The sequence below is a fragment of the Penicillium coprophilum genome, assembly GCF_028826855.1.
Source record: "Penicillium coprophilum strain IBT 35676 chromosome Unknown utg000006l_segment0_segment0, whole genome shotgun sequence".
NCBI classification, from domain to species: Eukaryota; Fungi; Ascomycota; class Eurotiomycetes; order Eurotiales; family Aspergillaceae; genus Penicillium; species Penicillium coprophilum.
In genome coordinates, this window is record NW_026622725.1 from 2,033,161 (window position 1) to 2,058,518 (window position 25,358).

General features: G+C 48.0%; 9 protein-coding genes across 9 annotated transcripts; 3 read left to right on the forward strand and 6 right to left on the reverse strand.

The window, feature by feature from the left end:
• Positions 1 to 152: 152 nt before the first annotated feature.
• On the reverse strand, positions 153 to 1,550 carry N7500_009726 (TauD/TfdA dioxygenase family protein; the record flags this gene model as incomplete). The annotated part of the gene is made up of 6 exons (XM_056680865.1): positions 153 to 266; positions 324 to 457; positions 522 to 714; positions 744 to 1,012; positions 1,082 to 1,287; positions 1,354 to 1,550. The coding sequence occupies 6 exons, from the start codon at positions 1,548 to 1,550 to the stop codon at positions 153 to 155; spliced, it is 1,113 nt and encodes a 370-aa protein (XP_056528247.1).
• Positions 1,551 to 2,648: 1,098 nt separating this feature from the next.
• Positions 2,649 to 4,530, forward strand: N7500_009727 (putative transporter; the record flags this gene model as incomplete). The annotated part of the gene is made up of 5 exons (XM_056680866.1): positions 2,649 to 2,903; positions 2,961 to 4,130; positions 4,191 to 4,309; positions 4,363 to 4,446; positions 4,506 to 4,530. The coding sequence occupies 5 exons, from the start codon at positions 2,649 to 2,651 to the stop codon at positions 4,528 to 4,530; spliced, it is 1,653 nt and encodes a 550-aa protein (XP_056528248.1).
• A 181-nt stretch (positions 4,531 to 4,711) lies between these two features.
• Positions 4,712 to 5,138, reverse strand: N7500_009728 (uncharacterized protein; the record flags this gene model as incomplete). Its single annotated transcript, XM_056680867.1, has 2 exons — positions 4,712 to 4,931; positions 5,044 to 5,138. 2 exons carry the CDS (start codon positions 5,136 to 5,138, stop codon positions 4,712 to 4,714), a joined length of 315 nt encoding a protein of 104 aa, XP_056528249.1.
• Positions 5,139 to 8,517: 3,379 nt separating this feature from the next.
• N7500_009729 (putative phosphoinositide-specific phospholipase C) lies at positions 8,518 to 11,024 on the reverse strand (the record flags this gene model as incomplete). Its single annotated transcript, XM_056680868.1, has 4 exons — positions 8,518 to 8,683; positions 9,114 to 9,714; positions 9,771 to 10,524; positions 10,626 to 11,024. 4 exons carry the CDS (start codon positions 11,022 to 11,024, stop codon positions 8,518 to 8,520), a joined length of 1,920 nt encoding a protein of 639 aa, XP_056528250.1.
• Positions 11,025 to 11,640: 616 nt separating this feature from the next.
• Positions 11,641 to 12,487, forward strand: N7500_009730 (uncharacterized protein; the record flags this gene model as incomplete). The annotated part of the gene is made up of 2 exons (XM_056680869.1): positions 11,641 to 11,689; positions 11,739 to 12,487. The coding sequence occupies 2 exons, from the start codon at positions 11,641 to 11,643 to the stop codon at positions 12,485 to 12,487; spliced, it is 798 nt and encodes a 265-aa protein (XP_056528251.1).
• A 259-nt stretch (positions 12,488 to 12,746) lies between these two features.
• On the reverse strand, positions 12,747 to 13,534 carry N7500_009731 (mitochondrial 54S ribosomal protein mL54; the record flags this gene model as incomplete). The annotated part of the gene is made up of 2 exons (XM_056680870.1): positions 12,747 to 12,997; positions 13,054 to 13,534. 2 exons carry the CDS (start codon positions 13,532 to 13,534, stop codon positions 12,747 to 12,749), a joined length of 732 nt encoding a protein of 243 aa, XP_056528252.1.
• Positions 13,535 to 14,280: 746 nt separating this feature from the next.
• Positions 14,281 to 15,600, reverse strand: N7500_009732 (NAD-dependent epimerase/dehydratase family protein; the record flags this gene model as incomplete). The annotated part of the gene is made up of 1 exon (XM_056680871.1): positions 14,281 to 15,600. One exon carries the CDS (start codon positions 15,598 to 15,600, stop codon positions 14,281 to 14,283), a length of 1,320 nt encoding a protein of 439 aa, XP_056528253.1.
• A 706-nt stretch (positions 15,601 to 16,306) lies between these two features.
• On the forward strand, positions 16,307 to 17,674 carry N7500_009733 (spherulation-specific family 4 protein; the record flags this gene model as incomplete). The annotated part of the gene is made up of 3 exons (XM_056680872.1): positions 16,307 to 16,530; positions 16,705 to 17,062; positions 17,354 to 17,674. The coding sequence occupies 3 exons, from the start codon at positions 16,307 to 16,309 to the stop codon at positions 17,672 to 17,674; spliced, it is 903 nt and encodes a 300-aa protein (XP_056528254.1).
• Positions 17,675 to 22,012: 4,338 nt separating this feature from the next.
• N7500_009734 (endo alpha-1,4 polygalactosaminidase) lies at positions 22,013 to 22,975 on the reverse strand (the record flags this gene model as incomplete). Its single annotated transcript, XM_056680873.1, has 1 exon — positions 22,013 to 22,975. The coding sequence occupies one exon, from the start codon at positions 22,973 to 22,975 to the stop codon at positions 22,013 to 22,015; it is 963 nt and encodes a 320-aa protein (XP_056528255.1).
• Between the last annotated feature and the right edge of the window lie 2,383 nt (positions 22,976 to 25,358).

The following is a 25,358-nucleotide window of genomic DNA, read 5'->3' on the forward strand; positions in this document are numbered from 1 at the left end:
AGGAAAGCCTACGGAGTGCATGCACCACATCGACGCTGATAATGCAAGGATGGAAATCAAATCATTCTTTGTTATTCTTTTCTTCTCAATTTGGGAGTTGAGATTATCGTAGCTACGTGCCATTATAAATTTGAAGGCTTCCAGCGCCCCCTCTAACCATCAAAGGGTGTCTCAAAGGGAGGCTCAGCCTGGGGTGTGAGACGAGCGAGGTGTCGGCGCTGGCCATCTTCCCAATCGAAGACGGCAGAGTGGCATGCCACACGGTTCTGCGAAGATCAGCGTCTTTTCTCATATTTGAAGAACAGGTAGGCACTATAACTTACATCCCAGACGACGACGGTGCCAGCCTTCCAGCGAATACGAGCCTGAACGTCTTGCGACAAGGCGATGTGGTCGTATAGGAACTTGAGGAGGTGGTCTGATTCTTCTTTCTTGTATCCAACAATGTAACGGGTGACTATACAACAACACGACATGTCAGCTTTCCAGATGCTTCGTCAAATATGTTGCCCTAGACTTACACTGAGGGTTCACATAAAGTGCCTTCTCACCAGTCACCGGGTGAGTCCGGACAATGGGGTGCTCCGATGTGATAGGATCACGGCGGGCAATACCACCGCTATTCAAACTAGCATTGATCTGCTCGAGGCCGGAGTGTACGGCCTTCAACCCGTGGAGTCGTTCCCGGAAACCAGGCGACAAGCGCTTATATGCCTGGACCATGTCGGCGAACAGAGTATCACCACCTGTGGTTGGGCCATCGAGCACATATAAGAAAGTCGTGCCGGGGGCTGCTTCTCAAAGGTGACATCGGAGTGCCATGTGATAGTATTTGTGCGCTGCTTCAGGAATTCATCGCCGGTACGGTCATCAGCACCGCGGAAGACAAGGTGAATCTCTGGGAAGCCCTTGGGGGCCCCAGAGGTCTGGTGGATGTGGTGTCGGCCAAAGTATCCGGCATAGTCGACGGCCTCTTGAATCGGGCGGGATGCAAAGTCTTGGTCGCGGAACGCTGTTTGTATTTGTTAGACTCGTGCGTAGGAGGGGGGTAGAGGTGAGAGGAATCTCCTCGATCACGCACCGACGACTCGTCGCTGTGCAACATATAGGGCCAATTGATCCTTTCCCTTGTCAGACAGTTGGCTTAGTTGCACGCCATGGACCTCAGAGCCAATGAAGGGTGTGATCTCATCGACCTCGACTTGGCCCTGAGGCAGCAGGTCTGGGAAAGAGGCATCGGCATCTTTGCCATGGTCATAGTGCTCGAAGTGCTGCAGAGGAGGATATCTGGGGATCTATCAGATATGACATTCGTGGTGATGCGGACGACAATGGGCTGTAACATCAACATACCTTTCTGTCTCGTTATCCCAAACGGGCAGATAATCCGGGTAAGACACCGGAGGGAGCTTGTCTGTGCCTTTAATCTCGCGCTCCTTTTCGATCTTGTATCCAATCAAGTTTTCCTTGTTGTGTCCACCGTCCGACTTCAGCGAAGTCGCAACCGGCGGGGCCCGCAGAGCCACTGTCTCGGTGAGGGAGGGAGCCATGTTATTGAAATTGAGATTCAGATTGAGATACAGAGTGTATATTTCCTCGGTATATGTGTTGTCTCGTGTGGGTTAACGCCGGTATATAAATCAACCATAAATTGCGCCATCATTGCGGGGAGTTGCGGTACCTGGATGGCCTTCGACTGTTCCGTGATCTTCGCGAGCGAGCCGACGAGCCTGCGGGGTTTAGGCGAGGACTTATAGTATATCGCATGTATATAATCTGCCCATCTCGGTAGATTTCAGATATCCCCTGCTGGTTCACATTGGCCGGGAATGACGCGATAGATGGCGTGCGCTCACTAACAATCGCCGTGATTTGAGAAAGTACCTGGATACGATTCTCCCATCCACTATGGCGTGATAGACTCGAGATTTTGATGTCTATGTATCATCTAATCATTCGAATGTTACGGAGTAGATTATCCATGGATGTTCAATGAATTGCTACGGAGTACAATTAGATGGTCACTCTAACCTATTGTATGCCAAGACACGGTTGAGATAGCAGTGCTTCCCTACCCCAGACTTGTACTTTGGATCAATTTTCATCCAAAACAAGATTCTGCAAAATACCCCTGCTAGTTTGAGCTTCGTCGACTCGTGGACTCTAACGTCACTCCCACTGCACTTGCGTGATTGCAGCCAAGCCAGCACCCTACTGGACATCCGTCGGCTCGTCGTCTCTCGAATACCAATCACCAGTTATCTGAGATCTTGTCTTTCGAGGGAGATGTTGCTCAACAAGATCCCCGATCTCACAGAAAGCTCTCCCGACGTCGAGTCAAGGTCTCCCCAAGATAACCTATTCAAATACGTTGTGCACCATCGGGGTGCGATGTTGCAATTAGCACTCTAAATCATTCATGCACATCATAATCGGAAGTCCCACACCGTTCTGCATCAAGATTATGTCTTTAACCTTTGGTCTGGTCCACACAGGTAGAGGCCAAAGCGAGGCAGATAGAAGATATGGCGTGATAAGCAAACGTCAATGTCGCCTTGCTGCCTTTATATGAGTTAATGCCCGTCCAACCCCAGGACAGCCTCTCTGGTTTTGTTCATAATCATAATAACAATCCCGGATACTGCGAGATGACGGTTGAAGAAGCCAATAAGAAGGCGTCCGATGCCGAGAGCATTGACTTGAAGGCTCCCCCAAGAGTCTCATCCGCCGAGTCTTCGTCTTCGTCGACCTTTGACGGTCCTCGCGCCAAGCAGACCGACTGTGCTTTTGATACGACTGAGGACCCACGGTTCTATAAGCCTATTCCTGAATATGAGGGTGCCCATCGCTGGGACCCGGACTTTGAGTGGTCGGAGCAAGAAGAGAAAGCCGTTGTCAGAAAGGTATGAGTTACTGAGAAGAGTATGTATTGCCTTCAGAGTGACTAATCCATTCCGCAGATCGATTGGCGTGTCTGTACATTTGCCTGTGTGACTTTCTTTGCGCTCCAGCTAGACCGTGGAAATATCGTCCAAGCTACGTCCGACAACATGCTGGATGATCTTGGCATGACCACGAACGACTACAACACTGGTCAAACAATTTTCTACCTGACATTTCTCTTCGCCGAGCTACCCTCTCAGCTAATATCGAAATGGGTCGGCCCTGATCGCTGGATTCCTGTGCAAATGATAAGCTGGAGTCTCATCGCTTCGTGCCAGGCATTTATCCAGAATAAGAATGGATTCTGGGCGACCCGGGCTATGCTCGGTCTCCTCGAGGGTGGCTTTATTCCAGATACCATTCTCTTCCTATCATTTTGGTATAAATCCAAGGAGTTGCCTATCCGACTCAGCTTCTTCTGGATGACATATGAAGCTACCGCGATTATCAGCGCTTTCCTGGCTTTTGGATTTCTCCATATTCGTCAATCCGATGGCACCGGTGGCTGGCGATACCTATTTGCCTTAGAGGGGTTGATCACGGGTCTGATCGGTATTGTCGCCGCATTCTGGATGCCTCCCTCGCCAACGCAGACCGCAGGCCGGTTCCGCGGGAAGAATGGCTGGTTCAATGAGCACGAGGAGAAAATTATGGTTAACCGCGTGCTGCGCGATGACCCAAGCAAGGGTACCATGCACAATCGTCAAGCTGTTACTCCCAGGCTGCTTTGGCAGGCCCTGAAGGACTACGACATGTGGCTCATCTATCTACTTGGCCTGACTTGGTTGATCCCTTCGACACCAGCTACATCATACATCAGTCTGGAACTCAAGTCACTTGGTTTCAGTACTTTCAACACAAACCTGCTCACTATCCCGGCCTATGTGATCTTCATCATCAATCTGCTAGTGTGGACGTGGATGTCGGAGCGGTTTAACCAGCGATTGTTGCTTGGTGTTGGTGCCGAGCTTTGGGCTCTGATCCTATTGATCGCGCTGGAGACTATTTCTGAAGGTGCTAGTGCGTGGGTACGTTGGGTTCTGCTGATCCTGCTGATTGGTATGCCTTACGTGCATGCCATCATTGTTGCAATTACGTCGCGCAATGCAGGCTCTGTGAGAACGCGTACGGTTGCTACTGCCGTCTACAATATGATGGTGCAGGCTAGTAACATCATTGGTAACAACGTGAGTTCTTGTTCCGTTTCCCTGTGTGCTAGAGTTAGATTGACTGACCATCATGTCCAGGTCTACCGCACCGAAGATAAGCCGTACTACCACACCGGCAATAAGGCCCTGATTGGCCTTGCGGTGTGGAGTATGGCGATATTCATCATTGCCAAGATCTACTACGTGAGACGTAACAAGTATGTTGAACTGTGCACTCCGATGGATTGTGTTTGCTAACGTTTGCCACTAGACAAAATGCCGCTATCTGGGATAAGATGTCCAGCGAAGAGCGTTCGCGATACGTCGTTGAAAACAAAGATTTAGGAAACAAGAGGTATGTCTTTGACGGGTTGTCTCTTGCTGTGCGACTAAGCGCTAATGACCACGCTCCAGGGTCGATTTCCGATTTTTGCACTAGAGCTCATGACTACATTGGCTGGCACATGTGGTTGAACTATAAAGATATCAGCGAGGTTTGAGAACATCAAGTAGAGCAAAATAATGAGCTGAGCTCATTCGCAGCAATTTCAAAATGTTCCTTACAGAATATTTCAAAGCGAGTATATATATCGAGTTAAAAGACAAAAGTGATATCCTTCCTACTCTCCAATCACGTACTCACACCCCTCATTCCCAATCCAGACCTCGTGGAGTTTACCGGCAGGGACATCAACCCTTTCTCCAGCTCCAAATGTCTCTTTTTTAACTTCCCCATGATGCAACTTCGCATTATCATCCGGGTAAGTGATTGTGAGAGATCCACGACGGATAAGATGTGTTGTTAAGCCGCTATGCGAGTGCGGGGAATAATGGGCGTTGCTGATGGGGGAGGTCAGCATCGGTATACTCGCAGATGAAAGACCGATTTGCTGGAACTCAATCGATTCTCCCATTTTGGCTGTATCATCAGGCGATACAGCCATGTACGTACCTTCCGTCTGTCCAGGTAAAGATATGTCGAAAACCCCACTCGCGGACGAGACGCTCGCTCTCGGTGCGTGTGCCGATTGGATACTTCTCCGTCATGACGGCTTGGCTTGGGATTTTCAGTGTCACAATCTTGCGAACGTAGACTAAAGTTGGAGGCTGGCTGATGCCGCATACCTATGTACGGATAACTGTCAAGTCACTCGGAACCTTTCCCTTTATCTTTTAGGACTTCTCTCTTGCCGCTTTAGAAAAACGAAAAACCGAGCTGGGTACGGAGTACAACTTGGCCTCGTTTGAACCTGATTTTTGTAAGGATACTACCAGAGGGAAGTGAGGGGTTATGTCTGACTCTGGAGAGTAGGCGAAGTCTGTTGTCAAAGACCTGTAACTAAGACCGCGTTGACACATATAAATGAACCTGGGGAGTCGTCTACATTGTAGATGTAGATGATGTCATAGAATGTCCCGATGGATCACGTGGGGCTACATACTTATTTTGTCCATATATTATATGCAGGTCAAAAGTACTTGAAAATGCCCCGATCTAGCGGGCGCTTCCAGACGATCTGATAAACTGGTGGACTCGGCCCGATGGTATAGGGAGCACCCGATTATATTTGTTAACACGCAGCTGGTGAAAAAAAAAGGCCAAAATGTCGTATCTCATGATCAGAAAACGCTAAAGAAAAGAGAGAAACAGAAAGACCATGGCAGAACTCCTCTGCAGCTTCTACCTAAGGTATACCCAGTATCAAATATGTGTGAGGTGTCAATGTTCAAGATGGTGGTAGGCCTTCCGTGTATGTTCGGACGTCTTGAACTTGTCCTCGAGATTCAAGGAGTCTCCATATGATTGGGAGAGGTTATGATGTGACAGAATCAGATCATGTCTGGAAATCAAGGGCACATACTACACACAGACTCTTGCGCCATGAGAGATGTGCAACTTGAGCGTATCATGCACAGGGTGTGTGACAGATGTGACAGTTTTTGCCTGGGATAACCCAAACTTCTTTCCCCTGCGCTTGGCAATTGGGGCAACGCACACCAGGCATCTTTTTGATAGTTAGTCTGTGACTTCATAAAGGGTGTGGGTGAATACCACATCTGTGATGCAGTATAGCAGTACAAACCTTGGTAGACGTGGTGGAGTTTGAACACACCGGCGCAGCACATTCGGAGGAAGTCATGATATCGGTAGGCGAGTAAAGGGTAGAGAGGGATATAGAGTTCTTTGCCGAAGCCCGAAGATAGTGTAGTTTAGATGTTTAGATTGCTCTTCGGTCGAAGGTGTGAAGACAGGGCCATGGGGAATAGGACGAGGGCCGTCCTTATAAGGCCCTGGAAAGCAAGGAAAGCAAAAGAAACAGAGAAGAATAGATCTAGTTCACACTAATCAAAAGTAAAGAAAGGAATCAAAGGAAATTAACCCAAAAAATAAAATAAAATAAAATAAAAACAAAAATCATCTCGAAATTAATATCAAAATATTAATACTAGCAGAGTCTCGGTTTGTTTCCCCCAATAAACAGCCAGTGACAAGTAGATACTCCTGACTGCACAGAGCTTCAAAAAAAAAAACGAGCCAAAACCGAAGTCGCTTCTGTACGCCACGAATCCACCAAGACCAATCACACCGTCTTCGGTACCTCCCGAGGTTTCCGGCCTTTGATGTTTGCTTTCTACATGAATATCGAAAGATCAGCAATTCAAGAGGATTAGAGAAAGGAAGTGCCTCGGTAACGTGCATCAATCCGATACTTCAAAGAAAAGGGGCTTTGATTGCAACTTTCAGTTGACGTATCAACCCCGGAACCCTAGGGCAGATCCAAGATGGGTCTAGTGTTCGGTCTTTGGGCATACCAGCATTGTGATTCGCCAACGGTATTCGACATGAGGTGCTCTCCAGTTTTGAAAACACGATCCGGCCCGATCATTGGCTTTATCGGAGTTGCCCGTTTGTTCAAAGGCATATTATCGCCATATCATGCATGCAAAATTTCATGGATGTGACGCTTGAACCCATGAGCCCATGAGCCCCTTCGCCCTGGAGGATCTATCAAAATTCCAAATACCCCAAACTACACTTGGGTCGCAGGATCTACTCTCTCCTCCGGAGTAAAAACCCTCCAAATTTGGTCTGAGAGTGCGATTCTTCATGCTGCGTGGAATTATCTTTGCCTACTTTGTCGGGGGAATTACCGGTCAACTTGACTTATCTGTTAAGTCTCCACTAGCAATGTCGATCAATCTGATGCATGTCGCTTGGCACGTTGATCGCTCTTCATGCTAAAACTTTCAATGTGAAGTCTCGTCTACCTCTACATGATCCCCACGATTGAGGCTATGGCTCGCAGCATGCAAGAATTTTTTTTGTTCGCCTATGTACTCCATACCGTCTGTGGATAGGCTCAAGTGTTGTAATGCTCAAGGCTGGACTACTACCCCACGTTGTTACGCATGTCTTGCCCACAATCATCTTTGATATCCTGATGGCTGTCAGATTCCGTCTTATCTGTCACCGCTACTCTTTCTCTTGGGGGATCCCATGATACCTATAAGCGAATAGTGATACTACCTACACATGCAGGTAAGATACTCACATACCAAAATCCAATCGAGGACCTTTCAGATATCCAAGTCGCAGATTGCGATGTGCATATCTGTACTTCAGCACTCTTCGAAAAACCGGTTTGGACTTCCTTCCACTATATTCCATACTCATGCGCGGCATTGGTATAATGCATATCATGCGGCTTATAATTGAATGATCTCGAAAGTACGGAGTACTACTCCGTACATGACACCAGCACGACAGCATATCAAGCACGGAGTAGGGACCCTAGGTACTCCGTGCATATGCATCCACTTCAGATCCCAATGGATCCGTCTAGCTCAAACAAGACATGATCTGCCCAAAGCTCGGTCCTCTTGCCCTTATTCAGACACCCGAGAAAGTATAAGGCTAATACGAGTGAGTTTTTCTTTTTCTACTGACAGCCAGCCGTCAACGAACGCAATGCGTCCACAATTTCGCACAACGCAGCCCGGAAGACTCAAACGGTTCAAATGCCCAAGTCCCCTGGTTTCTGTATGCCGTCGAATCCCTGAGGTCAGATATGCATGCCGACTGACATGATTGTATCCCACAATCGCGATCGATAATATGTAGCCTGTCGCTTTTGGTCATGTCAAAATGACTTTGTGATACACATGCCAAAGGACTTGTCACATTTACCAGATGCCAGAGCGCCTTTCTGCAACCTTTTTGTTCCTGATGCTCCCAATGTGGAAGTACGCTGTACGACATGCTGCCCAAAACCTGCCCAAAGACGAAGGGCGGTTCTGACGCCGTGTTTTTTGGAATGGCCTTTTGTTTTGGAAGACTCTCACAATTTGTTATGTAACTAATTATATGGGACTAACAGTTCTGAACACTGACGCAAACGCTTCGGTGATAACTCGTTCTAGGTATCTAAGTAAATCGCTTCACAATATTGACCAGCAAGATACCCCCAGTCTTCTCGCCGGTGCAGTCATGAAGATGAAGCAGTCGATGGCCCTCCCGTAGCCGGTCAAGCCGAATGCAAGCCCACGCAGCCAAGGTATCCCGACCGATCTCATCGTCCTTGATCTTGAACCTAAAAATTCGAAATCAGAATCGTGTCAGTGGTTTGTTTGTACTCCGTGCATAGTGCTTGCATCTTCGAAAGTGAAACGCATTATGGAGAAGTGTGCATGACAGTGGAGATGATGCTGAGGAAAGCCACAGGTTGCCCTGCTATGCCCAAGCCCAGACGATGCATCGTGTCCCCAAGGAGCAGCCGGGGAAGAAGCAAGTACCAAGCCCCGTCGTCATGCTTATGTGATCCGGGCAGGTGCATACGTTCTTTGGCGGATATCACAATGCAGGTTTTATGCCTGCATACTCGAGAACGAAAGGTAGAAAGGCAGCAAGGGGAAAGTTTGCGGAGCAAGGGAGGGGACAAAGGACGGGGTACATTAATCAATACAACGATGTAAGGAAGGAAGAGATCGAAGAGATCGAAGAGATCGAAGAGAAAGACTGACCGTAGGAAACTAAGCTCCTCAATTATCCCCGTCACGGTCGGGAACTCCAACTTCTGGGCGCCGAAGTCCGGGTTACGGCCCGATGAACTCTTCGTGCACCGCCTGTAGCTGCTCTTCTCCGATTCGGAGCTGGCGTCGTCTTGGTTCGGGTCGACATCACCCTCTGGTTCTTCAACGTGCAGCTGACAGTTCACATAAGGTTTGAATCCCCTCTCACTATGGTCGCCTGGCGGCAAAGAGAGATCTTGGGCGGCGAATACCTCGATGGAGAGGGTTAAGTTGCGGCGCTCGATCACACCTGTCGCAGAACTGCTATTTCGGTAGCCGGATGGCTTCAGTCGCCAGCCGTGAGTTCCAACAAACATTCCATGATTGAGCATCATGCCCTTATCTAGATTCTGCCAGTTCAATGCAACCAGCTGGGCCCCACGTCGCCAGTAGAATGTTGGATCAAGGTTCGATGAGTTTACTCGGAACGCGTACGGGTAGATACGCATTAGAGATCTTCGGTTGTGCTCAAACAAAGCGTCGCGATGGTTGAGATGGGCTTCTCGCGCTGCTTTCTCGGAGAGCGAGAATACATGGCGAGGGACTTTGGCCTCTATTGATCAAATTAGCATCACCCCTCACAACCATGTCCACAATGATCATGCATACCCGGTTGGTCAAAATGACGGAAATGATAGGCGCGAGTATAAACAGCCATGTTGGCCAGGGCATCAAGAATCTTCGATGGCTTCGCCGACTGCTGTCCCGAGGACTTATCATCTGATTCCTGCGGAGTCAACGTTTCCCCATCGGCTTTCTCCCCCTCGCCGCTTAGTGGAACACCTTTGCTTTTGATCAAGATCTTTCCCTTCAAATCAGCCAGCGAGGGAAGCTTGCCCTTATCCGGAGGAGCCTCCACAAGCAATCCTTTCCATGCCTCCAACATGATGTCAACCATCGTCTGCTGCTGCTCAAGAGAGGCATGTACCTCAAGACTAATCACCAGTGGAAGATCGCTAGCAACGAATCCGCTATCGCGGATTGCGTAGCATATTTCACGGAATGTAGTTCCCTTGGTCAAAGTATGGCCATGCAGAACACGGGGCTCAACCCGAACAGGCATGTGACTCGTCCCAGCCTCTTCATCCGCTGGTCGCTCGGGCGACTTGACGGATTTGCGACGAAGAAGGCCATTCAGTTTCGCTTCCAATTTTGACGAGACTGATTCTTTCTGTTCTTTCGCGGCCTTTTCCTGACCATTTTTCTTGGAGGTCATCTTTGTTTTTAACTTGCTCCCCATACTCTTCTTGCCTTCTTCCGTCTCCGACTCACTGCTGCTACTGTCGCTGTCGCTTGAATTTGGTGTGTCCAATTCGCCATCCCAAACATCAATCTCGACGGACCTGCAGCCACGGAGGAGGACCTATTGCAGCATGCGTAAGTCAAATTCCGAATTCTGGATCCTAGAAAGACATAACATCTATGGAGGGTGAATGGGGAGTATTATTCAAGGCATCAACTCACAGAGGTATAGGCACTAGCAGCAGCGTCGCTGTACAGCTGATTACCCGTTAAATAAGTGTTGTGGCTCGATGAGATAAAGTAGTCCGAGATAGGCGCGGAAAGATCCAAGGCTTCTTCTGGTCTCATCGCAGACGAGTTTGCGTCTTTCATATAGGCACGAAAGGCATCCAGAGAAGCCAAAACGTCGGCGACTGGCTCAGGAGAATTTGGGATGGCAGCGTCATGTTGCATTTCTTGGAGGAAATAGTTTGTAGTTGGGGCATATGCATCAATAGACTTGTGGATCTTCTGGATATGGCTATCCAAAGTTGGGTGAAATTTGTCCACCGTATGTGACGGCGTCTTGGGTGGCTCGAGTGCATGCCTAGCACGTTCCACGAGAGCTTCGACTTTCTCCATCTTCCAGTCTATTGTGAGCTCCAAGTAGCGAGCGTAGGAAAACCTTGAGGTAGCAGGGGCTTATTGACAAAGACCCCACTTGTTTCAGGGGCTGCCGGTATTTCCAAGGTGAATCTATGTTGTATATCGAAATAGAACAGAGAAGACAATACGGGGGAGAAAATCCCAATGTGACCCGTGCGTCCTCCCCACTGCCAACGCTGCGCTGTCAACGTGGCGTTTCTGCATTGTGCATGTCTGAAGGATCTTTCTCAACTTCCTGATCGAAACGAAGTGTGTTTGTCGAAGATTGTATATATATATTCAATACCGTGCTTCGCATAGCTTCGCTTCGGATCATGAAAGCCTGGATGTATTAGATTATATATATAATGTCAAGATCCTGAATACATCAAGGCTGTCGCTTCGGTGAAGACCCTTGTCAAGAGCCTCAAGATCAGCAATGTTATATTCCAAGTTTCTTTCGGACTTCCCCAAGCCCCGAAATTCCAGCTGATAAATCAAAAGCCCCACTGGGCTCCGAGACGCACTTTATAAGTTAGAACTACTTGACTTGGAGCCCAGCGATTTAGACTCAAGTTCTTCGAAAACGTACAATATCCATATCGCTTATACAATGACTGAATCCAAGATCCATTTCTTTGACCTCCTATCAGACCTACCCGGTACGGAATATACAATTGGGTGAATCCAGTGACAGACTAACTCAACTAGGCTCTTCCAAGTCATGGTCTCCCAACACTCTTCGGACCAGAATGGTCCTTAACTTCAAGGGAATCCCCTACACCCAAAGCTGGGTATCATACCCCGATATTGCACCTCTACTCAAGGCTTCTGGTGTCCCACCTGGCAAGTCAGCGATGCCTTACACACTGCCGGCAATCAGCCATAAAGGGTCCATAGCGAGCAATCCAGACGGGGTCCTCATGGATTCCGAGCCGATTGCCATGTACATCGACAATCTGTACCCGTCGCCCCCGCTCTTCCCCTCCGGCGACGCAAGTTACTCGCTCATGCTTGCCGTGCTAAAGATATTGGGCCTTATCTCACCGGGTGTTAGGCCGCTGATTATTCCCAACGTCCCATCTGGACTGGATGAGCGTGGACGGGAGTATTTTATCCGGACACGCTCTGAGGCTTTCGGGAAACCGCTTTCTGAGGTCAGGCCGACAGATGAGGCAGAGTTGCTTGATTTGTGGCAGCTGATCGCGAAAGAGGCGGAGACGTTGATTAAGATGCTCAAGGGCAAGGATGGGAAGAAGGGGCCATTTTTGGAAGGTGAGAAGGCTGGATATGCGGATATCATTCTCGCTGGGCTATTGGCTTTCTTCCAGCGGTTTGACAAGGGTACCTTTGAGAAGCTTCTTGTTCTTGGGGATGGGGAGTTCAAAGCGCTTTATGAAGCATGTTTGCCCTGGATTGAAGGCCAGGGGGAGGAGAAGGAGTGGCCGATTCCACAGTAAGTCATATGCTCGACTTTCTCGGCGATGGAGATGGCTGTTCGGAATACTCTGCGGCGAGCTTAGATCTAAGACAAGTATCATTTGATATATAGCACAATCGAAAAACAAATCAATGTAATAATACACCCCGGGTGTTCCAAATGGCCCGGTTTATCCAGTATCCAATGCAATATCGAAGCGGTTCTGGGCGCCTGCGACACAACCCCAACAAAAGTACAATCGGTCTCATGTGTTCCATTCGAATGGAAATGGAACAAGCTTACAGACCACGCAGGAAGTTGGATTCCTTGATGGCCTTCCGTCTGGCATCGCGTGCACTCCTGATAATCTCCGAGCGCTGCTCGAAGCCCTCGGTGGCATCGGCCATGGCATCCGCTGGAGGTGCATCGCGGTTGTAGGGTGCGGGGGTGATATCGTGAGCGTGGTGATGAACGGGAATCTTAGCGGCGAGGGGCCCAGTGCGAGCAGCTAGCTTCTTCTCGTAACGCTTTCGTTGCTTCTTGTTCAAGGCTGCGACATGATAAGCATCGTGTGAACAAACAAAGAAAATCCAGGAGATAACATACTGCTTGGGTCAACACCGCCTTGCTTAGTCTTTGCGTCCTTGGTGGCATCCCCCAAGAGGTTCCATAGCCAATCTGGGTACTCGGAATCCTCCTTGGCGAAGACATCCGGCTTGTTTTTGAAGTAGTTGAGTCCGTTCAGTTTGGTTCCGGCTGGGCAGCTACTGGGTGGGCGCACAGCTGTGGGTTTTGTGGAGGCTCCGGGGTTGACATCGGTGTGGACACCTTCGGGGGTGCTCAAAGGCTGAGAAACGCCGGGGGTAGCGGAGGAAATGGCGGATGGGGTTGTGAGGTCGCCGACTGTGGGTTGGCGCGGGGAGGGCGGAGAAGGTGCAGCAGCCACGGGTGGGTTGGTATCACTGCTGTATGAGCGGAATTGGCTGCGAGCCAGAGGCAGCTGGCGCGCACATGCTGAAGCAGTCCGAGTCACTGGCTGCTGGGTGAACCGGGACAGCATTGTCGTGCGGCAGGTTTTGCAGATCATGGTGGCAGAATAAACCAGAGAAAGAAGGAGAAAGGTTAGAGATTATAGTAGGGTGTTAGGAAAAGGTCCTGAACATCAAGGAATGGCGATTGCGTGGATATACAATAAGACACGCGCGGAGACAGAGCTATCGCAGAAAACTGCGGCCATAATTTGATGCCAAGACGGAGACCCATCACGTGATATATCAGCAAATATGGTGTCCGGCGTAGAACATCCTCACTTGTTACTATAAGACACTGCTAATTTCATAGATTATAGGCACCAGAAGGTAATGCTTCCAGTGTCCTATCATCCCTAAAGTTTCATAACACTGACCTCTTCAACCAAATAGGATGTGTGATCTTCTTGATCACGTGATAGCACACACCTCCGAATCGCATCTATTCAAAATCTGTTCAATATTTATTGATCAGTTCTCGATTAAAAATACTCTCCAAAAATACCTGCTACAATTCTCAAGGATTGAATGATAACTTTTTGCTCATTTGTATACAGCGAGTAAAGGAAGTATATAAATGACTGTGCACCTCAGACGGGAAAACATCACAGGGACTGACGAAGAATGCTCGCAAGTCATGCATCTTGAACCAACATGCTAAATCAAACAAATATAAATAAACAATCATTATACCGAAATATATGCCTCCAAAATGGCATGGTTCCGATGAACAGGTATATTAGGAACAGGTGGGAAACGCAAACAAAGACGACTGTCATATCAGACCAACAGTGTAAGGACCGCGCTATGAGGACAGACCACTGACATCTAAGAAGTTGCAGATGTCCTGGCACGCATCCTTTAGGCTCTTTTCTGTCTTCCATTGAAGCTCTTCCGTCGAGCGGTCGACGACCGCCACGCAGGCCCCAACGTCACCTTCGCGACGTGGTGCGGCACGTCGAGGAATGGGTTTCTCAATAACCGACTCCATAGTGCTGACGACATCCATCACAGAATTTCCCTTGCCAGTCCCAAGGTTGAATGTCCGGAAATTCTCTTTAAGCTTGCCCTCGTTGGCCGAACTGAGCGCGGCAATATGCCCACGAGCCAGATCGCTAACGTGGATGAAGTCGCGAACGGCAGTGCCATCCTCGGTTTCCCAATCTGTCCCAAACATTGAAAGTTCGGAATACTGGCCGGTCATGACTTTGACAACGACGGGGAGCAGGTTGGTTGGTGCCTGTCTTGGGTCTTCGCCCAGAAGACCGGAGGAATCACAGCCAACAGGGTTGAAGTAGCGGAGTGCAACAATGGTCCACTCGGGGTCTGATGCAGCCAGGTCGGCCAGGATGGTCTCACAAATCCATTTCGTGCGTCCGTACGGGTTGGTGATTCCAGTGCATCCAGGCTGAATGGATTGTTGTGAGCCTGCATGATCTATGTACAACTCTTCCTTGTGAACACAGAGTTCCTCTTTCAATGGAAGACCCGAGGTTGCGAGGGTCCCGTATACGGTGGCAGAAGACGAGAAGATGAAGGTCTTGATGCCGAAGTCTCCAAGGATTGTGGCAAAGTCGACAAGACCGCTGACATTGTTGGAGTAATACTTCAGTGGCTTCCGAATGCTCTCCTCTACGGCCTTATAAGCTGCGAAGTGGATGACTCCGGCGATCTTCGACTTAGGAGTTCCCCACCGGGATGGGAGCTGGTATTCCTCAAGCAGCGGCTGAAGAGCTTTGGTGTCGCGATAATCGTGTGCATGCAATCGTAGAGATGGCATTTTTGTGCCATTCTCCTCGTGATGCTTTTTGGCCAAACGGCGGATACGGCCAAGAACATCCTCGAACGCATTGCTCAGATTGTCGATCACAATGACGTTATAGTTTGCCTTGAGCAGCTCAAGCGTGGTATGACTACCAATAAAACCGAGGCCACCAGTGACAAGAATGTGACTTTGTGAAGGGAGTACGCGCAACAAGTCATGAAGATTGTCGAATGGGTCTCCAGCCTCTGTTGTGGGTGTATCTAGGGCGATAGGAGACTGCACATTACTGCTTGTATCGGACCTTTGGGGGCTGTCCGATCTCGAAGAAGAAGAAGAAGATGATGATGTGGGCTCAATCATGGCGAGAGGTCAAGAATGATGAATCTCAGATGAGTTCTGCTACCACTCCAAAGAGAGAGAATGTATGTTGTATATGACCAAGATTGAGATATCCTGATCTTTTGGTGGGCCTTTGACCAAGGTTTTATATAAAACAAGCGAGGTACCTGCGTTGCCTCCCTCGGGCTCGCCGTTTGAGTTCACCTACAACATATTATGCCATCCATCCTTGGCGAATGAAGATTCAGCACAGTCCCCCGGCTAAAATAGAAGAGAAAGAAACAAAAGGAAGCATAAGCGGAATAAAAAAAAAGCACAAAGAGAGAATTGGGGCGGTAGGCATGAACTGGAACAGAACCATCATGCCCCTTGGTGGGCCAGGCATGCGGCTGGGCCTTGGAATATCATTTTGTACATCCTGCCCTAAGTCCCTCCACCTGTACGTCAGGGCCTCAGCTCAGATTAAATGAAATAATAATTATTATTGTGTATTTTTCATACGAGGTATAGATTCTTTCTTGTATTTTCTTTATATTGTCCACGTCTAAGACCTTTTCTGCATATGGTCGAGGCCCTATGTCCATTTTTGTACGGACAGTAATCCTTAGTGTGTTCAAGTTGTTCTAATTTGGTATTTTTAGTTGGCCACCATTGTTTGAAAACATTATGCTCATGATATCCTTCGCGAACCCACTCTCTTCATTCAGACATTCTCTCTATAATCAATATGGCCGATCCTGAAAAACACGTGAGCAAGCGAACATGTCTTAAGTCGAAGCGTTCTCGTTTCATCTTGGCAGTTGGGCTTCTCATTGTGATCATTGCTGCCGTTGTTCCCTCCGTTGTGGTCACTACTCTCCGAAAGAAAAATAACATGGGTCCGAAAGCAAAGGTGTTCGTTCCACTCTATGTATACCCTGCCCCTGGGGCGTGGGCTCCGCTGGAAAATGTGTATGTTTCTAGCCCCTTTCATCCCAATCATCCCTCAGTCTACTGCTTTCTATCCCGGTAGCCCTGCCGCACCATTCGGGCGCCAAACCCGTACCATCACATATCAAAATTCAAAAAGAAAATCCTCCCCAAAAAGCAGAATTACAGAGAAAACACAGCTGCTGAACGCCACAGGATATCTTCTCACCCCGATGTCAACTTTACTGTCGTAATCAATCCTGGAAACGGTCCAGGGCCTGACTCTCTCCCGGATGGCAATTACACCCGTGAAATTCCAAAGCTCACTGCTTACGAAAATGTGCGCCTTTTGGGTTATGTGTATACCTCATACGGAAAGCGCAACGTCTCTGCTGTTCGCAACGATATTCAAACCTATGCAGACTGGCCGACTAATTCCTCCAACCCCAACCTTGCGGTTCGCGGAATCTTCTTTGATGAAACCCCCCAACAATACGATGCTCAAATCTTGAGCTATTTGCAAGGTTTAACGGACTTTGTTAAGGATATCAAGGGTCTTGGCCCCGATCAGTTTGTGAGTCCTGCCATTCTTCCGAGACTGAGTTTCAACTTTATTTATCCACTGCCCCATATCTTACACCCCCTGTCTCGCATCATCTTATACCTACTTATACTTTCGTTCCTTTGTTTTGGCTTGTTTTACTTTTTGTCTCCTCGGTTCATTATTCCCATATCAGATGCAGGGCCACACTATGACATTATTGAATTCTATGCCAACATCCCACGTTCACCCCGGCCTGCATCACAATTGCTTCCTCTTCTGGAATACATAGGCGAAGTCCATGGAACTAATGAAGAATGACAGGTTGTCCATAACCCTGGCGCTGTTCCCGATTCTCGGTATTTGGCAACAGCTGATTCCACCGTTGTGTTCGAAGCCGCGTACACTACTTTCCAGGAACGGCAAGGCGCCAAGCTGTTCGCCAATATTGAGAACAGCAACCGTACCCAACTATGCGCCATCGTTCACTCTGTGCCTGAGTCTGTCGAGGGCACGGAGCTTCGCAGTCTGGTCAAGCAGGTGCGCAAAGTGGCGGATGAGGTGTACATCACCCATCTTAGCACAGACTATTACGCCTCCTTTGGAGCCAAGTGGACAGAATTTGTCGATTTAATGGCCGCTTAGGGATTTGAATTTTTATCTTCAAATTACTTGCTTGGGTATGATGTGCACTGGTGAGGTAAATTGGGTCGAGCAAGTATGTGCATATTCTTTTGGTATGGCTAGCATGTTTTCACTCATTTGGGTTGATGATTCTAAGATTAATTTTGGACTATTTTTGAGTGCATCTGAATTTTCAGAATTCGTGGCATAGATTGGAATAAAAAATTTCTCCCTCCTACCCCTTCAATGGACAATCATAGGCCGTCTTGGTTAGAGGTGAGCTATACTTTTTAGGTCAAAGTGAAGTGGAGAACATGTGTATTGTGGTAATTTACATGGGTTTTTTTTCTTTTCGTATGCCAAGAATAAGATACACCGATACATCCTATGATACATAGTACCACTAGGCCCCAAAAGTGCATATATTCCACTAACCGAAGTACGCTATGTATGTACAACATACAAACGAAACATGTGGCATAGCAAAAGTATGGTTCCCTCGTGGAGCAGAGGTATCTATCTAGAACCAGAAAGCGGATTATGCAGTTGGCTGTAGGGCATCCGCTCGATACGAGGTATAAGCTAAACGTGGCTTAACCCGATCTCAACTTCAATGCCGATATAGAAAATGCTCTGACACCTTCCTTTCCCGGGTCTCGATCAGGACCGCCGTTCTTCGCAATGTCTCCGAATTACCGCTATCCGATGAATCTACGAATTATGAGACCTGCAGATAGCGTCATGTAGGCCCGCAGCCAATGCCACCCCGAAGCTCGGAGGTACACCCAAACCAAAATAACTGCAGTATTAGCGCTCAGTCACCTTGGCAGGGCATACCTGCACAGCCACTATCTTGATTACTGACGGGTGTCATTCTTTATTCAAGATGGAGGCACGGGATGAGGAGTATATTCAACTACAACATATCACATCTGCGACAGGCCCTACATTACGATACTAAGCCACGTGCTCAGCTCAATCATGTTCCAGTCTTAGGTGGTTCACGGTGTACAGCAATTTGAAAGTGAAACAGTAGCGTGGGACATGACCTAGACAGCAACTTCGGGTGTTAACATTCACTATTGGTGTAGGTCATCGCTATACATAATATCCAAACTCAGCTTTCTAGATACAACGCTGCGTTGGAACAGCAGGAAGATCATACAGAGTATGCATGTAGGATTAACGTGGTGCAACTGCGGCTGTGCCGAGTTACAAACACGACTTGTCCCATTCCAACGGAATCAGTATCCCAGGAACCGGGCCAGCGTGGGATATTGTTGCACGAGACTGTCGGCAGCTGGTAATTTCAATAAACCTTTCACCTGTCCCCGATCCCCGGTCCCCGGCGCAATGCAAAATGCTACCGTCCCTGGGAATATTTATCCTTTGCCTAGGGGTGGTATTGTCTGCAACTTCCGGCTCTGACGGGCCAGGTCATTCCCTGTTGACTCACTGCAAGATGCAGTTTGGGGAAACCATGTACCGCCTCACTTTCGTTCTCAGCTTATGCCTATGTACTAGTATCTATAACTCGGTTTTTCCTCCTGAAATTAACCGCCGGTGGCGGAAGCCACTTCCTCGTGGCATGGCCGAGTATGTTGGGCAGAAGAGATTTCTAATTTCCATCTCTTGGCTACAGTTGCCACTGGAAGCCACCCGGGAGAACTGGACTGATTCGTCAATCCTTCCTGTCATGCATCGCTGCTTCGACTCCATTGTTGCAAGCGCTTCAGTTGAACGAACTTGACTGGTAATGCTATATAAACTGAAAGTACGGAGTACTGCGTAGTCGATCACAGTCGATCGCTGGAACAGAGAACATGGTGGAAACACTAACAGGATAAATACGGGAATCCGCGCTTGGGGGGGATTAACGCTGGAACAGCGTGGGCTTTTGCTGCTGCACGATCAGAAATGAAGATGCATAGGTGAGCACACGTCTAGATCTGATCAAATGGCGAACGGTTCTCTGCGCATGCATTGATGTTCGAGGTTCGAATCGCATGATGTGGGCCATGCAGCCTTTCAAAAAGCCACCGATTCAATCGGACAATCCAATCGAGATCATTCATGGCCGCTTTGGTCGACCATACTAGATCGTAGACAGTCATGCCTTGAATTATTCCTTGCTACCATCATTACGGAGTACTCCGTCGATCAAGTCAATTTCCTAAGCGATACGCCATCCTCTCACTTCGGGTCAGTTTCCGTTATAGAAACCCTGGATTGGTGTCCAAAAATTTCCAAGTTTATACCGAATGGAGTCAACAAACCCAAATAAATGGAGAGAACACACAGCCAGCCAGGAACAGGGGCAGATCTTTCGGGAGAGCCACTCGGGCAGCCGATCTTAGCGCCCTTCCATCCCTTTCCTTGCTGCAACCACGCGAGGCGGGCAGCTTCCATGGTTCCCGGATTATCGGTAAGCGGGTGTAGCACACGTGTCTGTGGATGGGTTGGACGCTAAACAGAGAGAAGAAAAAGCAAACGGAAAGTGACCTGAGACCTAAAATGCTCCCCCAATTTCCAGTCTTTTGTATTGAGATCGGCCCCGAGATGCGAAAAGATTTTCATGTCATGAAACCGGGTGGAAACATGGTGTTGATCCCGGGAAGACAAGAGTCTCTCGGCTCTGGATCATCCGGATGTTTTGAGCAAAGTGTGATATGGTAAAAGACTGTAAAGAGTACGAAGTGTGGAATACCCCGTACAACATAGTCATCTTGGTAAGTGACACACTAGGTACGCCATAGTTACTTGCGAGTTCGTTTCCTGCTCCAGGTAGTTATGTAAGGGCGATTTTCGACCTCAATGCTTCCATTAGGATTCATGATAGGTCAACTATAGCAAGCACAGTCTCAGCATATTATTGGCGGAAAAACAACCTCAAGATCAAGGTTAGCAGCCTTAGAACTTACGTGCGTACTGACAGATGATACCTAAAATACATTGAATAACAGCTTGACTTCTTTGTACGTAATTAAACATTGGAAAATACTGAATAAAATACCCAAGAGCGCACGTGTGATGGGTAAAGTTACCGGATGAACCAAAAAGGATCTAACCGAATATTCCATGGATGAACTCTCGAACCTGACCAATTAAACTAGGAAGACGCCAGCCTCGATCCGCTGCTCCATTGCATATGCCAAGACTACCAAGTCCAGCGAAACATCGTCTGTCATTGATCAACATTACCTTTAGGAAACTGATGTGCCGCCGTCTTCTTCGCCCCGCTAATCACGCTAGCCTCGCTCCGTACTCAACCCCTCAGAGAGACAACTTGGGTACTGAGAGCGATTATTGGGTAATGGAAGGGTGTCAGCAATGGAGTAATTGCTTTGTTCTACCCCAATGTTAGGTACAAAGAAGTCGTCTATAATTATACTCATGGTGGCAACATGCAGGAGAGAATGGACAGGGATCAAGTCCGTAAACTCAATTGATTTGAGGTGTATCAGGATATTGACAAGCCTAGGCCGAGTAAGCCATAAGCGAGGCCTAATACCTTGCAAGTAAAAAGCAAAAAAGCAGCTATTGCCGGATGACTGATCCGGCACAAAATCAGGACCATCATGGTAACAGCAGACCGGGAATGCACGGAAGTCTCGGGCAATTGGACATTCCACTAGCGTTCATAGTCACACCCTCCGTGGGCCCAGTCTATGCATAAAAGTGCGCTAAAGTCACAGATGGTTCGCGCCGACAATGGCGCTGCTGATGGGTTCGTCATTTAGGCTGACATTGATGCCAGAGCCAACTTATGATGTACCCTTGAAAGAAGCTGCTTCGTCGGAGTAGATGAGCATAGACTGAGTTCAACGCATACCGAAGGTGTCATCCGTCTGTTCAAAGCCGTTGGGCTCCAATCCAGGTAAGAAAAGGCGATAATGTGCTCACACTAACTACGTCTGATCATTGCACGGAGTAGCGGGCGTGCTGTGTTATCACCAAAACGTGTTCGCTTTTGGCGTTTTGGGCTTGTGGGCTGCTGTACTGTGTGGCCCTCCATCTCGTCGCTGCCTACAAGATATTGGAGGCAGAAATTACCTAATGCGCGATTTATGTTGCAATGATCTTGATAAATTAGACATCATGGGAGAGGTGTGGTTTGTCAAGCATCAAATGTTGACAATGTCGAGTGCGTTTCTGCTATAACGTTTAGATGTAATGCAATTTGTAGCGACTGGCCAATTGACTTTTTCTAAGCCCTTGGGCCCAACAGCCATACGGTATTCAAAGGAAAGAACAGAAGTAATGGATGATGGTGCCGAAAATATCACGTCTTATTATTTGTATATGCAATGTCAACTCCCAATTGGATAGGACGAGCCTACCAACAGCAAATAACCTCAATCACGAGCAGTACTCAACCCAAGTATCCAAGTCCATGTTTTTTACAACAGTTGAAAAGTTGCCGGAGCCGTTGGCCGTGCATGAAGAGCTTAACTGTTTAGTCGTTACAGCCTTGTTGTTGTTGGTATCGTCGCCCTTGGGGTACTCGATATGGAAAACAGGTTTGCCGGCCTCAATGAAGGGCTCATAGGTGGTACACTCATCGTACTCAGCACACTGCTCATTGACACACCACTGCATGTTATCAATGACAGATTCAATGATGTCTCCGCCGTTCTTCAGTCCAACAGATAGGCCACGGCTGTGAGACTGGGATGCAAGCCAGTTCACGTAGTCGATAGCATCAGCCCTAGTGATATCAACTCCGGGGTCGTTTTCGTATCCGTCGATGTTGTCAGGATCGACACCGTCGCATCCCTTGGCCACGGCGATATCCAGACGTGCCTGCATAATTTTGCGCACTTTGGGGGACTTGACATTCAGCCATTTTTCGCCGGGCCATCCGTCGAGGTCATTGCCCTTATCATTGTCATCGAACTTGCTAGCGTCATCGCGCCAGTCCTCGAACGATCCGGCAGAGAAGTAGCAGATCACTTTGCGGCCCATTTTCTGGAGGTCTGAGATGACGGTCTTGTTGTTGTCGAAAAGATCAATGTCGTAGATTGGTGCGTCCACCTTGGTGGAGATCTGGCCATTCGCCAGCTCGGACTTCAGGATAATTTGCCATTTGGTTCCAGCGGCCGGCTGCCATTTTGCGGTAGTGTTTGTTGGTGTTGTCGTGTCGGGCCCGCTGCCCTCATTATCGTTATCGTCATTGTCTCCACCGTGATTGAGACCAATTCCCAGGCCGGCACCTAGACCCACACCCAGAGCAACAATAACGAGAGCGACTGTTCCCAAGATAAGAACCTTCTTCTTGGTCGACCAAGTCCGCCAACCCGACTTGGATGGATGATCACTCATTAGAGCCGATTATGAAGTGAAATGAATCGATGGGAGAAGCTTAGAAGTCCGTGATATGGAAGATCAAGCGTGGTGACCCCAACCCTGTATGTGTATTTAGTGAAGGAGTACTGGGTAGCCCAAAGGAGTAAAAAAAGAGCGAGAGATGAAAAGATCAGCAGGCACTAAGTCGGGAGATAAGGTGTCTTTAAGCTCAAAATAAGGGCCCAGAACGCAGGTCCACCGAGGCTGAGGGAGATCTACGGAAAGACTTGTGACCCCTGGAAAAAGCAAAGGTCATAAAATAATCCGTTTCAAGCTTTGTAAACAGCTGAAAGAGTAAGGTAGATGGTTGGCAAGAGCTCAGTCCAGACGGAGTACGGAGTACAGCGCGTAGGAAATGGGGATGCCTAGCGGTGCGGAAGGCCCCCACTTGGAAAAAGTCCAAAAAGAAAATAAGGTGGTGGACCTCCCGAGGTCGGAAAGCTACTGATGGTAATTTGATAATCTTGGTCGATATATTTTCGATGTTGTACGGACTACACAGCACATTTGCATGGAGAAAGAATAGGATTTCAGGGGCTGGTGGTTTTCAAGTAAACTCATTTTCTGAGACGTTAGTAATTTGTCGCCTAAAGATAGAACCCTTTGCCAAGCACTACTCAATTCTCCGTACGCCGTACTTACTCCATATTCTGGATTGGGACTCGATGCCAAAAGAGCAAGTGGATTTTCAACAGAACAGAAAAAGCCAGCGAACAATCTCATTTGCACTTTCGATAAGTTTTGAGGTATTACCTAAAAAAAGGTGTGCTGGCTTTCCTAGCCTTACGGGGAACTATGGTATTGTTTTCTATTTCAGTAATTACCATGAAATAACAGAAAAGGGTGTTTTTTTCTTTCACTCCCCGAATACAGGTATTCTCCTAGCCCTAACAAAGCACGGTTCCGCCTAAATCTGAAATGATCTGTCTCAAAAATTGGCACTTCCAAGCTTGTCCCCTCGACAAGGATATGCATCATTTGACTTGAAATTTTCTTCAACGCTTATGTGCAGGAGTGAAATGACTATTTGGATTTGAAATATTTGCATGACTTTTAATCTCACCTAATTGAGTCTGGCTTATTTTCAATTGTACATGACTCGTTAAAATCAATTGAAAAGCCAAAGCGGCGCTACTCCAAAACCCAATCGCCTGCTTCTTCCCGCATGGACGCCACACCCGCTAAATGTCCACAGGACTGGGCAATTACAAATCTGACTCGAAACGAGATCGTCTCAGATTGAGCCATTTCAACCTCTGCCAAGATCACGCTTAAGAGATTTCAAGGTTCACTACGTATTTGACAAGTCACCCTACGCTTGGCCCAATATGTTTTGCTTGGAATGTACGCTAACAGAGTTTTCCTGACTTATTCTATAATCTCATATCTGTCCGGCATCTGTCGTTGCGGGGATAGCAAGAAGGAAAAAGAAGGCGAGAGAAAAAAAAAAAAAAAAACTCAGGAGTCAGACTAAGCTCCAAACCCCGAGCACAACCCCGGCCACAGGCTTACCATGGCATATATTCTACATGACCAGGTACGAGTGCATTAAATCCGAGGCCGAGGGGCTTCGCCCAGAAGTCTAGTCCAGCGGATAGCCCCGAAATGGTGCCATTTTACGCCCATGATTCCAAATTTAACGTTGAGCCTCCTTGTCTCTGATTCTATTAACCGATTTGATGTACTCCGTCGTCACTGCACTAGCATCGTATACACGCTTCCCCGCTGTAGGTCTGGAACCAGATCGCAGGGCCGGATTCAATTACCCCAGCCACCCTGCAGGTAGACTATATAGGTCGATGTACGGGGTATCTTCGTACGGAGTACTCCGTACACCGTACCAGTATCTCAGACATTTACAGTCTTGTTGTTCTTGCATATACGATGTCTCCACAGGTCTTCCGCTTCCAAGACATAATTGAAATCTTCCGAGTTACTTGGCACAAGATTAGTTGCTCGGATGGTGGTTGTAGTTTGTCATGGTGGGATAGGATATGATGTTGAGACAAGTTGGGCCCTCCAGTCGCTACCCAGATTGTGCTTCTGTTTTGAGTCGTACTTCGTACGGAGTAGCTGTGCTCAACTTGGCAGAGCTTGCTTTTGCCACCTTTCCCATGATCAATAATTGCATTGGGATGGCTGAGTATAATCGGTAAAAAAAAAGAAATTTCTTTCCGTTTTTTCATTGCATGATGAAATGCAATGTACTGGAATTGATATCCGCCGCCTTGCACTAGATCAGTCGGACAACGGCGCCTCTCGGTTCTTACGCTTTGTCGATACTGTCATATCGGGCCCACACCACACAGCGTCACATTGGCCACATGATCCTACTCTACCCTGGGTTCAGGCTGCTAGA